The 16562-nt window shown below is 36.4% G+C and overlaps 1 protein-coding gene across 4 annotated transcripts in view; it reads right to left on the reverse strand.

Moving 5' to 3' along the window:
- HECW2 (HECT, C2 and WW domain containing E3 ubiquitin protein ligase 2) overlaps positions 1–16562 on the reverse strand; it is a 177890-nt gene that overhangs the window by 10292 nt on the left and 151036 nt on the right. For all 4 annotated transcript variants that reach the window (XM_062578146.1, XM_062578145.1, XM_062578147.1 and 1 more), the window contains 8 exons: positions 15874–15987; positions 11359–11511; positions 9147–9245; positions 7738–7867; positions 7129–7275; positions 6367–6481; positions 5599–5684; positions 4126–4238 (listed from right to left, as the gene is read on the reverse strand). In XM_062578146.1, coding sequence (XP_062434130.1) covers positions 4126–4238; positions 5599–5684; positions 6367–6481; positions 7129–7275; positions 7738–7867; positions 9147–9245; positions 11359–11511; positions 15874–15987 — 957 coding nt within the window. The remainder of the gene's footprint in view (positions 1–4125; positions 4239–5598; positions 5685–6366; positions 6482–7128; positions 7276–7737; positions 7868–9146; positions 9246–11358; positions 11512–15873; positions 15988–16562) is intronic.

The following is a 16562-nucleotide window of genomic DNA, read 5'->3' on the forward strand; positions in this document are numbered from 1 at the left end:
TCTTCCTCCTCTCCCTTCAAACTTAGTAGATTTAACAGAATACTGTTCTCTAGAGCATAGAGTGTTTCCTCACCTTGTATCCTAGGGCCCTGATACAATTTCTCCACCCCAGCATCCCTCCCAGGCTCTTGCAGAAATGCAGAGAGACAGCTTTCTCCCTACTCCTTTTTTTCCTTTCCAAAAACCTTACAAAGTAGTGCCTGTGATATGGCTTAAATCATCTTTGCATTTCCTGCACAGTGCTTCCTTTCTAAAAATTCCCCCTTAGAAGGAAGAGGCCATTTTAAAACTGGCAGCAAATGGGCAACTGGAGCAATGCTGTCAAGGTGGCTGGAAGACCTCAGTGACCCCTTGAGTTCAGTGGAGATTGTGGAGGAGTCTTAGGCAATTAACAGTCTAACCACACGGTTCTGCTGCATGGGACTGATAACCACTCATTAGAGCTGCAGGTCATGCTGTGCAGGCTGTAAAACCATAATTTTTAAAAGACAGTATATAATTAGCAAGGAATGCATTACAAACTGGTTTAATACTGATACGGTACCTTGTTTACCTTTATTATGGAAATGGGAATTGAGTTTTATCTTAATTTTGAGGGTAGATTTGAAAATGTAATCACCTACTTTGAAAAACCAAATCATTAAAAAAAAAGACAAAAAAGTTTCTATCTCGGTCTACTGAGGAATTATATGCTTTTCTCACACTAGCCAGCAGCTGTGTCAATCTTCAGTAAGAAAGGTTTTTCTCTGAAAAGTATTTTCTCATTCCAACATTTCAAATCATGTGGACATTAGCTATTCATCCTTCTGTACTCACATTTTATGACAACATGAAAAAATATCTTGGTTCCTAAAGTTCAGAATTCCAATTAATCGCCACTTCATTATAATCTGAACAGCATTACAGCAGTGAAAGAGACTGGCTTCGGGTTAAAGCCCAGCAATAAGATAAGATTATTATTTGCATGTGAATGATCTAGTCACCTTATAATATACAGCAATGAAAGGTGCCTGGAACACAACTAACTTCTCAGCATGTAAATGAACTGAACGAGCTACAGTCTGTCTATTGATTTAGTGTAATGCACAGCACAATGAGAAAAAAAGGGCATAAAAGTGGCACCAGGGACAGTTGTCGTTAAGCTAAACTCATAATAATGGATCTTTTTAGTGCCTTTTACATGCTACCGACTTACTACTGTGAAAGACTGATAGAAGTTAAGCAACTTGACATGCATCTTACAGAAATCTCAGTATTTTGATACAGTGGAACAGATCACACAGTAGTCAGAATTTGGAACAGGTAAACATCTAGCGAATATTTTTGTGTTTATAGTCACAGCTGGTGAGACCACAGTCAAATAGCTAAGTAACTATAGTAGCTGCCTTCAGCATCTCAAAATCAGGAAAAAGAGATGGAGAAGAGTAATTTTTATGTTTTTAGATGTGCAGTAGTTATTTTAGAAACAGAGGAAGAAAACTGACAAAATTCACTGACTTCTTATTTAAGTCTTAGCTTTTGCCACCCTCCCATCAAATATTATCAGAAATCAAAAGGGAAATTTGCAAAGCATAACACTCATACAAGTGAGTGAGGGCGCCTTAACACAAATGTTTTAGTTATCTGAGAATCAGTAAGAGTCAGAGGGTCCTAGAGCAGCACTCACAGTGGATCCAACGATGCTTTTACAATGCAGGGCTGCCTGGAAACCTCTTGGAAGTTTACTACTCAAGGCCTTCACTAACAGTGTCTTAGTTTCAAGCCAGTACTACCTGCTGTTTGCACTGTAAAGTCTTTGAAGTTGGTGAGACTCAGGCTGCAGCTGGACTGCACATAGCATCTAGATATTAAAAGTGCAAATACTGTTTTCTGCTTAGGGCTTCCATTTAAGCGTGAACAAAGCACATCATTTATTTTCTACGAGATCAAGGCTCCATATACGAATGCCAGGAATTGCCAACCCATGACAACCCCATATTTTTGTCATAGGTGGTTGTTTATTTTAACAAAGAATCATATTGCTTGTTTAATTCTCATATTTATAAAAATATGTCAAAACCCCAAATTACAGAAACAAAATCTAATGTTTGCTAAATAAGGGAATCATAAATTAAACTTTAAAGGCATTATACATTCTCCTAGGTGTAAAGGTGAAGAGCTGGCATTTTCCCAGCACCTGCTGGGCACCCAGTTGTAAAGATTATCAACACATTTCTCCCCTGTGCTCCACAGGAAGCAGTTTTATATTATAGCCAGATCTCTGCATAAGCTTTTCAGAGGAAATTCTGAGTATTGTTTTGAGGCATGAACTGACCTTTACTATATTACAAGCTGAACCTGGTAGCATCAGAAAGTTCAGTATTAGAGAATATAGAGAAAGATTCCCACAGTCTCTTTCGTTAGTTGCACTTAAGATAAATAAGAACTAAAAATTCGATGTTGTAAAAATTGTTGTAAAAATGTTGTAAAAAAAGCTTTTTCTTTTTAAAACAAATCAAAGCTAGCCCGTATGTCAGTCATAATCAACCTATAAAGCAGACTTGCTTGGTTGAAGCACAAGACATTATTAGCTCCCTAGAAGACATTAATGTCTTTCTTTTTGAAGTACTCCTGTCCAAAATTTGCTTAACCTATCTTTGATCCTCAGTAGCCTGGCTCACACTTGTACCATGATCTGGCAAGATGGCTTTGTTTAAAGTCTACCTGCTGCGTCTGTGGCTTTCAGCTACACAGCACTGTCTGTTTCTTTGGCTTTCTCAGTGTGGGCCAAATGGCAGCTTGCAGGCAGAAGCCAACCCAAGAAATGCTTCTGCCTAGTTGCTGCTCTTAAGCTGGAGGAAACAGCTAAGGGATGTTGGTCAGAGAACCTCTGTGTGTTGAACAGCAGTCTCATGTCTAAAAAGAGATTCTGAAAGCAAGTGATTCCTGCGGCATGTGATGAGATTTGGGGTGAATTTGCTTCTATACATGGATCAGCCCAGCAGAAAGCTACTACCCCAGGCTGTAAGAAGCATCCTAAAGCTGCGATCTGTTTTTGTAGAGCTGATTCACCTACACTGTGCACACCAATCTGTATTTCTAATCAACATAACCTGCTCTAGCGGCAAGAGAATTACAGACCTGGATGAAAGGAAAATATCCAGAAATGAGCAGCCTCATCACAAAATAGAAAAGGTTAGAATCTAATACATTTTTGTCAACGAAGTGTCATGCTAGATGTTTCTTATATCACTCAAATATCATTAGCATAGTCCTGGAGTTGTTACCACTGATTTTTTACCATAACTCTTTTTCCTGTCTTTACAAATCAGAAAAAATAGAAAAGCAACTCTTCTTTTTATCCTTTTCATCCCACTCTTCCAAATAAGTCATTACTCAGTTTAAATGCCTCCTCTTGCTTTCAAGGCCTTGCATACCTCAACTCCTGCTTCCATCTTGGACTCCTGTTTTCTTCCTCCACCCTTTTCACTTATTTCCATTGACCCTAATTGTTCTCTTTAAAATCTTCATCTTCTCTTGTCACTATGCAACCTTTTAAGTCAAATGACTCTCTCCTCAAAATAAATTTTCTGCAGTTTATAATTTGTATCTTTCAGATTTCTACACACTCTTGACATCAAACAAAACATGAAAATTATATAACTAAACTGTAACAGCTTTAGGTTGCTAATTCAAGAAGTCTGACACTAGCTTTCACTTGGATAAAGTCACAGGCAGTGTTTGATTTTAACTTGTATTGATCTTTGCTCCTAAATGATGAACTGCACATTTAGGAATTAAATACTTGCACATATAATCAAAGTATCTTTCGAAAAAAAAAAAATCAATGTTTGAAATAGTTATAATTCTATATTTTAATGTTGCTATGTAAATTATATTAGATGTTAGCCACAACTACATTGCCTTGTCCATTTTACGAGAAAAAATTTAAGTTCAAAGAAACACGGATATATCACGCACTGTAGCAACAGGGAAATAAATCATCTTGTAAGGCACAGTATATTCACATATTCAATTACATCTCGCTTATGCTTTTCAAAGTGCTTATCCATTATTCCAACAGCTAATATTCTAAGATACCGCTAGCACTAACATCAGTAATACAATTCACACACACAGTCATACCTTGGAAGAGCAGTGATCTTCCCCCACTTCTCTACGCAGAACCTTCTTGGACCATTGCTTCCCCTTAAAGAGGCAAATCCTTCATAAGGTATGCTGGATGTGCCTGTAACAAACTGTCAACACAAACAAAATACCATGGATAGAAACTCATTTCTATCAGCATACCCTGCGGCGCATTTGCTTATGTAAGGCATTTGCAAATAAGGTAATTTGTGAGCCATAAGTAATAAATGCTGCTTTAAATGTAAGATAAGGGAGAACAGGCCCTATTTCCTGATAGGACTCTAGGAGAGAGAATTTCCTAGACTAATTTCCTCTAAAGGCTTCTCTTTGAACACCAGTATAAGAGCAATTATGCTGCGTAAGTACTGTGGAACAAAACAGTACTAATACCAAGTTACTTAAGCTTAAGCCTAAGTGAGTTTCTTCCTCCTGCATTTATTCTGTGTTAAGAGGAATTAATAGAAAAAGTAATCATGTATGATAGTGGACTTTATGTTACGCCTTTTGGAGATGTGGATTTCAATATCTTTATAAATTATATTAAATATTATAAGCAAAGGACCAAAATCTGAAAAATCGGAATGCCCACTGACTGCTCTTGAGCAGATTTAGTTTTGAACCTGACATGAACAAATCACAAATGGTTTTTGACAAATCAAGGGCTACTTCATTTTTAATGATCTGCAATATGATAAATTTTGATTAACAGATATCATAGGAAAGTATGAACAAACATCTCAGTTGATGGAGAGCCAGACATGTCTTGAACTGCTTCTCAGATTTTTGTTTAATTACTCAGATCAAAAAGAAAATGCTTTATCATATTCATATAGCTAACTCAATGTGATGAGAATTCTGATTTGTTAGAAAATGGAGATTTGATAATAGAGCTGGCATGTCATAAGGTTTAGGGGTTGGGGGTTGTTTATTTCTTTATAACAGAGGTGCCCAAGTTTGATGAAACTTAATTCAGTAGTAAACCCAGATGCATAAAATCATTTGTTGATGTTTTATGTTGTTGATGTTCAGCAAAAGGAATTCTGCAGACTGACTTTATGAAAATGAAATTGGACTAATTTTCAGGTTTTCACCATCGTTTTCTAATTTTGGGTACCTTATCCAGCTTCCATCTAAGCTTTCTCCTTTCTAGGTTACATAAATATTATTATAATTTCTATACAATGGCAAAAACAGTAACAATTGTCCTTTTCTAGCTCTTTATAAGCTGTAATGTATTTTTAATCAATCAAATACTTTTTCTTAAGTGTTTTTTTAAGTTCTAAGGTAATAAAAATAAATGTTGAGTTTTAGTCACTTGAAATTATTACAGTAAGTCTCTGGAGGTTATCAAGCTATTCCCATTAGCTAGTATTGACATTATTTTTGGATGTTATAAACCTAGACAGAACTAGTTTAGTATTTAACTTTAATGACACAGAATATTTCTGCACAGATCAGCTGATTTCTTACCTGTAAAAGTCTTAGTCGTTGTTCATTGTTGAATCTTTCCACAGCAGCCCAGAACCACCGAATTACAATGTGATTGTCATGATAACCTGTTAAAACAACAATAGGCTTTATACCTCCAGAGTGCAACAAAAATGGTTGAGAGAACACTAATAAGTTCTTCTAGCTCAGCCCTGGTTACAGTATTAATGCCATATTTCTTTTCCAATTGGAGCAAAAGACAAGAAGTGAGAGAAAACTCCTCCTGAAAAGGTAACAAAACAAATGCAAGAAAATTACTGTAACAGAAAGAAGTGAAATTTCTTTTGCAAGCATTTCTTCCATTAATCAATCACTAACAGCAATGCCAATTCTTGGAATATATATATATATATATTCCATATACATATATGTATGTATGTGTATATATATACACACACATATATACACACACGCACACATGTATGTGTATGTATGAACTTGAAATATTTAAAGCTGTAAATGATGTTGCAACCATCTCTCGAAATAGTTTCCATCTCCCATTGCTTTCAACAGTTCTCAACTGCCAGCCGGCAATCACCTGGAATTGCTTATATTTTCTCTTGAGAGAGGAAAAGAAGTAGATTCTGTAAAGCATAGTTGCTATTTCCATTTGACTCCAGTGTCTGAGTGGTACACTTCTGGGGTCAATTACTAAAGATGTACCTTACAGGGTAACATATTAATGTCTTAGAATCTGGGTAATTCCAGATTCCCCTACACTGTGAGTGAACAATTAAAAATGAATGTTACCTCCTCTATACTCTGTGTTATTTCTCCAGTCACTCAAGTCTATTTCTGCCGTTCCAGCTATAACCAGTTCCAGTTCTCTTGCATCAAATACAGACACAAGCCTGGCATCAACCACCTGTAAAAGGAAATAAAATGTGCATTAGCATTTCTTCCTTTATTGGTTATGGACTCCTGTAAATAGGCTTGTCTGTTATAAACATATTTATCGGTAATGTACTGGCTTGCCTCATCCATGGGAAGATTTTTTTTTTTTTTTAAGGCAAATAAATGGACAGTTTTCTAACTATGTATTAAGGTGCAGATCCATTCAGTTTCATTCAAAGCTTTGGGGAGAAAAGTTTATTAGCAAATAACACTCAATTATTCTAGGGCAATTTGAGTTCAGTACATTCAATTTCACTGCCCCAAGCAAAACATGTAAGAGAAATACCTTGAAATACCATTTGCTGTTTTAAGTTCAGTATGGCATGTACTCAGACATGATCACCTCTAAGACCCAAAGAAGAAACAGATTACTCACTTCTGCAAACATTCACTGCCAGTTATATAAATTATGATTACTAATATTTTTCAGGTTTTTAAAAGCATAACCACAGTATTTAAGTCAATGATTAACAATGATATTTATACCCATACAGATATGTATAGGGGCACTTCTGACTGGATATGTATCTGCCTTTGGGGACAGTATATGAGGAAAAAGACATTTTGAAGAGATACAGAAGTATAGTAAATTTCAATTTTGTTTTGTTTCATTTTTACCTCATAGAAACCACGAACTAGACTTTCTGTCTGTTGTACAACCCCTCTTTCAATTCTCCATTTCACCATTCTTTCTATATATTCTTTCTTGTTCTTCTCAGTGACCGGGATGTTGGCACCTCCTGGCTTTAGCTCTCGTTCTGTGATCTTAGAAGAAAATGATAACAAAATATTAAAAAGACAAAAGGAATAATTACAATAATTAAAACTTTTAAGTTGAAATAATTTCTTAAGAGTACTAAGCAAGGCCGATTTTAACAATCTTTATAAAGATTAAAGTAGTGAAGTCTCCCAAGTAATAACTTAACCTAGATGTTGTAATAGTATGTCTGAATGCTAACTTCACTATAATTAAATTCAGGTGAACTAGCATCAGCAAAGCAATCCAAAATTTTCGGATTTTAAATACTCTGCAGAAAATCTTCTTAACCAGAAGGATGCATTTGACCAGTTACAGATAACAACTCCTCCAAAGATTTCAACATTGTTTTCATCAAAAAGAATTTTATAAAAACATGTTAAAATCGTCAGGGAATGAACTCATTTTTCTGTCAAAAGAAATGGTTGTCTAGCAGTAGGATATAAAGAGGAATGGAAATGAAAGCACACCTGCCCAAAAACTTCTTCATTCACAGTAAATGTGAGATCTAGGATATCATGTATATCGTTATCTTTCATCCATTGCAAACTCTGGTGAAACTCCTCATCAAGGTATTCCAGGTCACTCAGGTCACAGAGTCTAACATAAACAAGAAGAAAACACACAAATATAAATGACAGCAGTAGTGTGCACTCAATAACAGAGCTCTGACAGCACAGTCCTGCAAAACAGACTGAGAATAAAGACAGCTAAGAGAAAAATCAGTAGAACAAAGACACTATTCCAAACCTCTGTATGTTTGCCTACTAAAAATAGCAGTTGCTTGCATAACTCAGTGTTATTTTGCTATTGTACAAAACTCCAAAATTTGCTAATTTAAAGATATGCTGCTTTTCAAGCTTATGTTGTTTCTTATTCTGAGTCTGTCCTGTATTTTATGTAAACAGTATTTCTTCATTTGAACAGAAATTATGAAAATATATAATATTTAATATTTAAGAAATACAAATTTCAAATCACAAATGAAATACTAAGTTTTAATAACAAGCAACCACTTTCCTTACTGCTTATGTTCTTACACTGCCCCCTCTCTTGTCTCTTTGTTGTGCAAAGTCAGTTCAGATAGTCTACTTATCATGGAAATACCTTTTTAGTTTTGTGGTATTTCACTTAACTGATCCTTTTACAAATTCATCCTATGAGCTAAATGGCCCTCATCATCTTTAGTACTTACTACTCCAAGCTTTAAATATGTCAGGAGTCAGTAATATTTAATACTGCAGTGGCAATCTCTGCTATTCTTGTTAACTCTGAGTAACATCTTGTTCTGTGAAGCACACTGACACAAAGAGAAGCACTCTGAACTTGTTACGTTGTACATCCAGACATGCTGCATGAGTGTGGCTCTCACTGTCTCAACCAGAACAAGAGTAGTCCTTCTGAAAATCAGGTCTAAAGTATCTCAGAGTAAAGTATCTCAAAATGGAAATTTCCCAAAATTAGTCTACCTCTGAGAATGTGGGTCTTGCAGTCAAGTAAAGAAGTGATTCATATCCTATCCTGTGAGTCATTAGAAGACATATGAATAAGAACTCTATTAATATCTGGAATAAAACCACAGCAATTCATTGTACAACTTCAAATATAAGATTTTAAAGAAAGATGATACCATGGCTAAAACAAATCATTATGTTTTGATACTGATCAGACACAACATATTATGCATTATTAGGTACCTGGCTAATATCAGAAGCAGAAACAAGGCAGCTTGTAAAAAAAAGTCCTAGATTAGAATGAAATAACAGCACTGTTTATAATGGCCTGTCTTCTTGAGGAGAAAAATTTCATAATTTATCCCTACTCAAAATGGCATCTTCCACAGGAGGCGGGTGGAAAGAGACAGAACACTTCTACTCACATTCGGAGGAGAGCTTTATAAAAGGGCCGTGTAAAGAAGGCATCAAGTAAATACTGATGTATCAGAGCAAGACCAAGGATTCGACCGCTAAACCTGAACCTAGAAGAGAAAGAGTTACAGTTACTATACTGAAACTTTGTGGTTTGCACACTGCTCTGTCATCAAAACTTACGTATATTTCCAAATAGCATTTTAAAATCAGATAGCTATGTCAAATTGTGGTATCTTGTTTTTTCTTGTGTTTCTTTTACATTCTTACTAAGGCACAGGAAAAAAAATGCAAATCTGCAGGGTGTAGAAAATCTCTCTGTTATCTGAGTTACTACTTTTCAGAAATGTCAAATCAGTATTAACCCAATCCCCCCCCCGCCCCACCAGACTAGGCTTTTTATAAAAGCATAGCTTCCAAAACAACAGGCAATGTCTGCCTTTTTTCTGTACATTCCCTACACAGGACTAACTTGTTTTCACATCACTAAGAGGCAGAAGGTCTTTCTACTCTTTCCCAGCCTGATAGGTGTTTCTTTTCTGCTTAGGGGGCTTCTTACTTTCTCTTCTGACTGGTGATTATGGAGTTCCATATATAATTTCATGAACAGTGACTGGAAGCTTTCTTATGTATCTCACTCCTGTCTAGCCCTATGCCAATATGATCTAAATGATCTCCTCCTCTTCCCTCTCTCTTTCTTCCCTTATTATCTTCATTTTGCTGGATGTACAAGGAGGACTGCTGTGGAGTTCGACAGGTTTGAGATCAGATGGGTCAGATGGTAATCTTGCAATATGAGGGTCTTTGCAAGTATTCCCATGACGATAAAGATCAATGGTGAAAACTCCTCCATATGTCTGGAACTAGATTAAAGTCTAGTGTTCTTTTTTTTAAAAAAAAAAAAAAAGAAAATAACGTTTCTAAAACTTTCTGTTCAGATGCATCCTCAGCAATGCTTTACTTGGGAAGATTAGGGCTTTATTATGCCTATCTGTATGCAGGGTTTGAAAGATGAGGATGTGACACACACAGTCATCTCCTTCCATGCACAGTTGCTGATCACAACTGCATTCTCTCAGTTCCCCCGAGGCGGTTACTGGCATCGGCTCTCCTGAAAGAGAGGGGCCATGCCTCCCTTGCCCACAGACAAAGTCTCCGGTCCTGCACTGCTGAACTCAGGGATGAGTGCGCTGTTGGCAGAAACTGTGGCAGCACCCAAATTGTTTTTCTCCCCCTTTGCCTGACTGTCCTGCTTTTCCAATATGGTATGTGCCGTATATTGTTGCAGCATTGGAGCTGAACAGGTAAGTTGATTCAACTAGCTGAACTGGATGCAGCGGGCATTAAATTTTCCATTCCATTTCCAGTTTTAAAACTAGTAATGAGACTCCTCTCAGATACTCGTTCTTCACAACTGGCTTCCACTGAGAACCCAGCACATATCTGTCCTACACAGATAAGCAGTTGCTATTCCACTGTTACTGTAATCTAATGACCTACAAAACAGAATTCTCTGTTAATATTCACTGCACAACTTTACAGACTTACGAAGATGCCATGGTTTAAATCACCTGAGAATGATTTAAATTGGGTTATAATTGTGAAAATTAGATTACATTGAAAATATTTTAAAAACTAACTGTTTTTCTGTTTTCATTGTGAATCCTTGCCGGCTATTCTAAAAGTATGTGTATACGTATAGATTGGGTTAAGAGCTGTGCTATCATCAGTTTTTTTTTTTTCCATCAAGATAGCTCCATAGATTCCCATCCAGTAGATGTGGGTTTTTTCCCCACAGAGACCTCTGCACTCTTTAGGAAGTCCCAAACAAATGATACACAGTAACTTCTTTAAAATCTCCCTTCATCTCCTAAGTTGACAAAAAGTCAATGTTTCATGCATTTTTTTCAATACACACAAGGGGTTAATGTTGCTTTCATGTAATGACTGTCTGCTAACGTAAAAGAAATGCAGAGTTGTGAGATAATCCCATGAAACATGCTCTAAATCACAGTTTTGCTGACCTTGTGAGAAATAAGATCATTTAAAACCACCACAAGAGAAAACAAAATGAGGAAAGTCTAAAGAAATGCAATTATTTTGCTGCTGGTTAAAAAGACCAAATTATGTGTCTTACATGTCTGAGCAAATATGCGCTGTTCTCCACAAGTGGGAGCAACAGAAAAAATATCTGAAAAACAAAGAAAGAAAAATAATTCTTACCACTCATGGTGATTGTCTACAAAAGCAGACATGGGACTTATTTGTACTGTGTAGGTATCGTTGGCTGAATATTCAAACAAACCATAATATGGATTGAAGAGCTCTCTAGACACCAGGAAAAAAAACTCCCTTGAAGGTCCACTGTAGTCCAACCTTTTAAGAGAAATGTGACATTACTGTAAAGTGTTTATTGCATACAAGTAAACACTTTTATGAATCTACATTCTTAATGTAGATTCATAAGGAATGAACATTTTACATTAAACTTTCTTAAGATTTTAACCAGAACCCTGATTCTGCAGACTGCTTAATCCCAAAGGATGTGAAGTCCCTCATGGAGCTCTTCTGAAATACGTGGCTTGGAGGACTGGAATGAAATGCTACACAGACAGCCTTCCTCAAAGACTTTGGCTCCACCTATAATGGTCACTTTGCCATGGGAATCTAGTAAGACAATTCTAGTAAAGCAAAGGAAACATGAAAAGAGCCAATACTAGACCTATCTGCATCTGACAAATTAAGGATGAACATGAACAACAGTCATACTCTGTCCTTGCAGACTTGCAACAATAAGACAGCTTGAGGAGTAATATTTCTGTTTTCCCTAACAATACCATCTGAAATTGCTTCAGTGATTAATCTTTCTTGGTCTAAATTCACTTGTTTATCTTCTAAAGTTCAGTGCAATTAAATATTTTCTGGAGAGTGCATTTCCTTTGGTTTTTGCTATTTCAAGATTCCAGTACTAATGGACAAGGAATCTAAATGACCCCTTCTTCCTGAATCATAAACAAACTCACTGCTGATAAAGCACTGAGATTGAATTTTGACATTATGCTGCGGGTCACCAGTAAAATGAATTAAGTATGAAGTTAATGCTTCAGTAGAGGTGGAAACAGAAAACTAGGGATCTTCCTGTACCGAAATTACAATATTCATAACAGATATATAGCATCTTCTTTAGCTTGAAGAATTCAAACTTAACTTTCAAGGTCTTGCTTTAAAACTAGGATAATGCACTTTAGAACTAGGATAATGTTTTGTCTGTTTTCTGTAAAAGCCTATTAGCCACAGATGAGAGGGTTTGTGAAGATGAAGTTGTCAGGAAAATAAGGTACCCTTATCACGTTGAGAATAGAGACTCTTCTTCTGAAGGAAAATATCTTTCCTTCAGTCACTTGGAAGCACTTGAATTCTGTTAAGCTTCAGAAGTGAAGTCCTGAAACAGATTCTCAACCTGGCAAGAAGGGCAGATTCCATCCTCAAACTGCAGAAAGAAGTAACAGTCTGGTATCATGGGCAACTGTTAGATCTTAATTTGGCACAAATACCAGATGAAGAAAGGGGTCATCTAGAAGAGTTTTGCAAACTCCTGGGATAGTCAGAATCACTATGAAATCTTAAGATAGAATAGAAACTGTGTACTTGACTACCAGCCAGTTCATATAGCTCCCTTTGTACATGGCATTACTGTGAGTCACGTAAAATAAATCAATCGTGGGAGTCCTGTGCTGCCAGTCAGCTTTATCCCACAATTAAAGGCTTGGCACAAGAGTGAGAAAACTTCATACAAGAGGTATGCAACCACAACAGCTGCAACTGTGGGGCATCTGGGTACGCAGGAGTACAGTAATATGTTGTTGGCAACATGATTCATGTCTCCTGGGAATCACCATTAATACTCCAGATTTGCCACTCTTAAATGTAAGGCATCTTCTACCATAAAAAGTAGACTGCAGAAGACTCTTGCGGTGAAGTTTGTTATTTTTCCAAGCCACCTTAAGAGGAAACAGGGCATTCATCATAAAGTGTGAGACAGTCCTACATAATAAATCACTTATTTCTTTATGAAATTTATATCTAAGATTTAAAATACTGGTGATATTTTGAACTACTATTTCAAAATGTCAGGGAAACAAGGAGCCCCAAAATTATTTATGCCATTTTTATGCCCTCTTGGGCTGGTCTAATGACTGGAGAGGCCACCAGAACCAAAATTAAGACCAGCTCCCAGGACTGACATGTAGACTATACTTTTCTTTTGAATATTCACAGTGTATGAGGCTGTAGATACATCCCTAGCAGTTCCTGTACATACGGATTTGTGAAAGATCTTCAAGATTGTCTAAACTGTAGGAAATCTTCCTGGATTTTAGGGCTCTTTTACATATCTCCAGCCCTTTAATGAAGCAGTTACTATAACAGAGGTGAAGATTTCATCCAGTATTTTTAGATGTCATGAAACATTCATATATTAGAGATTATGGCATCTGAGTAGGCCTAACAGGCCAGGAAACAAGAGTTTTCACATGCAGACAATCAAAAATTAAGAGAATTATATACTATACAGCTAACATGAACATTTAAAAACAGGAAAAGCAGACAGATCAGTTATACCATTCAAAGTAAATACAATCCAAAAAATATCCTTTCTTACCATCTCAACTAGGTAAGAAAAAGAAACCTTATTGACCATTTTTTTAAAAAACTTATGCTTAAAATTAATACAATTTAGAGAATATAACTCAAGGAATCATATTCTTTACATCATTTTTTTTCTTTTTCTCCACATGTAGTATGAATGTTAAAAAAAACATTAAAATAGTATCACTGTCACAGGACTGTAGAAATTGAAGCTTCAAGGAAGAGATCGAACACTGAGATTTACAGCAAAAATTTTATGAAGGGCAAAAACTATGTCTAAGTTACCCTAATTACTAATATATCCTAATAATCTAAAGTTACTTAAAATGTTTGAATCTGAGAGGATTTCATTACCCATTACTTTAAGACTTGTACCTCTTTACCAACAGGAAAACAAATGTAACAGCAAACTCCTGATCAGATGTCTTCAAAAAGGAAAAGGAGGAGCAAATAGGGTACAATTCACTTTCAGTATTTCCCCTCCTCCTCCTTTCACCCTGACCTGTCCTCCTACACTCAGCCAACTGAAGTTTGGCATGATATATGTCTTTAGATATATTCATTTCTGATGAAACAATATTATTTGCACATGTTCTTTTTCATTCAAAACATAATTTGTAAATAGACAAGTAATGTCATTTTAGTTTGACTTTACTCATAATTAACTCATTCTTTCCCACTAAGAAAAAAGGCTCACATAAAGCTGGCTATAATGGGAACAGTACGCGTCACTCCCATTTCCAGGTCACACTTCATCTTGCTGTTTTGAATGATGAAATGCAAAGGCCTGAAGTCTAACAAAAGGAGGCTGTCTATCTAGATCTCTTTCTCTCACGTATGATTTTCAATTTGTCCCTTTCATTTTTAAAGCTGAATGGAGCTTGTAGCTATGAAAGCAAAGGCCCCTATGTGGGACAGGTCTTGTTGCCGCATCCCCACCCTGGTCTGTCAATACTGTGCAATCTCACGCAGCACCAACCTTGTCATTCCAGTTCTGAGCTTCTCCTCAGACAGTGTGGGGATATTATTTATATGAACAAGTCCACACTTGGCTCTCAGCTGTCAACATATTTTATTTTAAACCTTCAGTGAGCTCTTGCTAATACTAAAGAGTTCAGGGTAAACTTTAAACAAATAAGAGTATTTAAGGATTTTTCAGAGACAGATTAATCTTATCTAATCTTGTGTGAGATGTTACTGTTACAACTTAGCTATTTTAACACATCAGATGGTACTAACACACATAACAGCACTGCAAGAGTTATGTGCTGCAATCTCCTTAAACAGCAAAGAATAAAATTTTGAATGTATTTACATATACATGCACATATATCCATAAAAAACTTTGTGCCTAATGCAATAGGCTTTAAGAGCTGGTATAGGGGACACAAAAAGGCTGAAAGAGGCAGATAGTACTTGTTCCAGTTTCACTCACAAAGAAAAATCTAACCACATCTTGCCTTGTAACACGAATCACACAATCTGTATCACGGTAGACCTGCATCAGGCGCAGGCTGAACATTCTCTGAAATGACTCTGAAATGTCAAGAATATTTGTGCTTATTTGACAACTAGCAACAGCTTAGTTACTTTTATTTGTGCCACAGGCCCTGGCTTGGAGAGACAATGAGCGTCTCCTGCAGCAGGAGCTTTCAGCTCCTATTCCCTTAGACAGAAGTTGAATGAAGGATCGAGCCTTTAGCCCATTCTTGAAGCATTCCCTTCCAGCAAGTGGTAGCTGTCTTCTAACAAGCACTAGAGATAATAATGTCAGCATTGGCAGAAAAGAAACATGAATAACATGATAAAGTTCTGATTGTTTTTCCTTTGCTTTCCCAGCAACATTCTGAAACACACAGCGACTGTTGTGAAAATTCACATAAACACATATATAGCTTCTGCAAAGGCAGGATGCATTACATTTCACAAGGCCTAAAAAATCATCTTGAACAGCTGCATGTTCTAGGCTTATGCATGTTTCCTGACCACAACCCTTCCTCTTTTCACCCTAAACCACAAAAAATTTGGTGAAAGAGCACAGCTGCAAGACACAGAGTTTTGAATTCACATCTACTTCCCTGTTCTACTCACCCTTCTTCCCCAACAAATGTGACATAGAGTTTATTTCTCTGCAGGTCTTTTCTTGAGTAACCCATAATCTGGTTAAAGGCATCTTCCAGCAAGTGGTCCCTTCTGATGATTAATCTGAAGATTTAAATAATTTTGAAACAGAAGTTCATGAATAGGAACCACAGTTGGAAACATCTGTCTACATTGTAAGGTAACAGGGTAACTGTTACTAGAACACTGATACATATTTTTGCTGGATGATTTGATCCAGATCAAGTAGCTTCTGTTCTGTTCTGTTCCTGTCCTTCACAGATCTATTTCAGACTTCAGTAAAATCTCTCTTGTATAAAGAAACATTTGGACTGCTGAACTTAAAAAACAAAAACAAACCAAAAAAAGGTAGTAGTTTTTAAGGCTTTCCCTGGAATTTAATTTTATGAGTAATTTTATCCTCTTTACTGAGGAGAACTACAATCTTAATACAGGTAAAGATGCACAAAAAATAAGCACATCTCATTTTCTGAAATGGAAAGACAAAATAAAATGTAACCATTTATCTCATAGTGATTTCTGTACTGTAAGAATTCAAATGCTTCCGGCTCTGCAAACAAGAGGTTCTGCAAGTATGCCTTTTCCCAAAGCTGTTTTTGTCGCTGCATTAGCAATATTGTTTGCACAAAAATAAAGATATTTGGAAGTACCATTGGAAA

The sequence above is a fragment of the Rhea pennata genome, chromosome 6 (genome assembly GCF_028389875.1).
Source record: "Rhea pennata isolate bPtePen1 chromosome 6, bPtePen1.pri, whole genome shotgun sequence".
Classification (NCBI taxonomy): domain Eukaryota; kingdom Metazoa; phylum Chordata; class Aves; order Rheiformes; family Rheidae; genus Rhea; species Rhea pennata.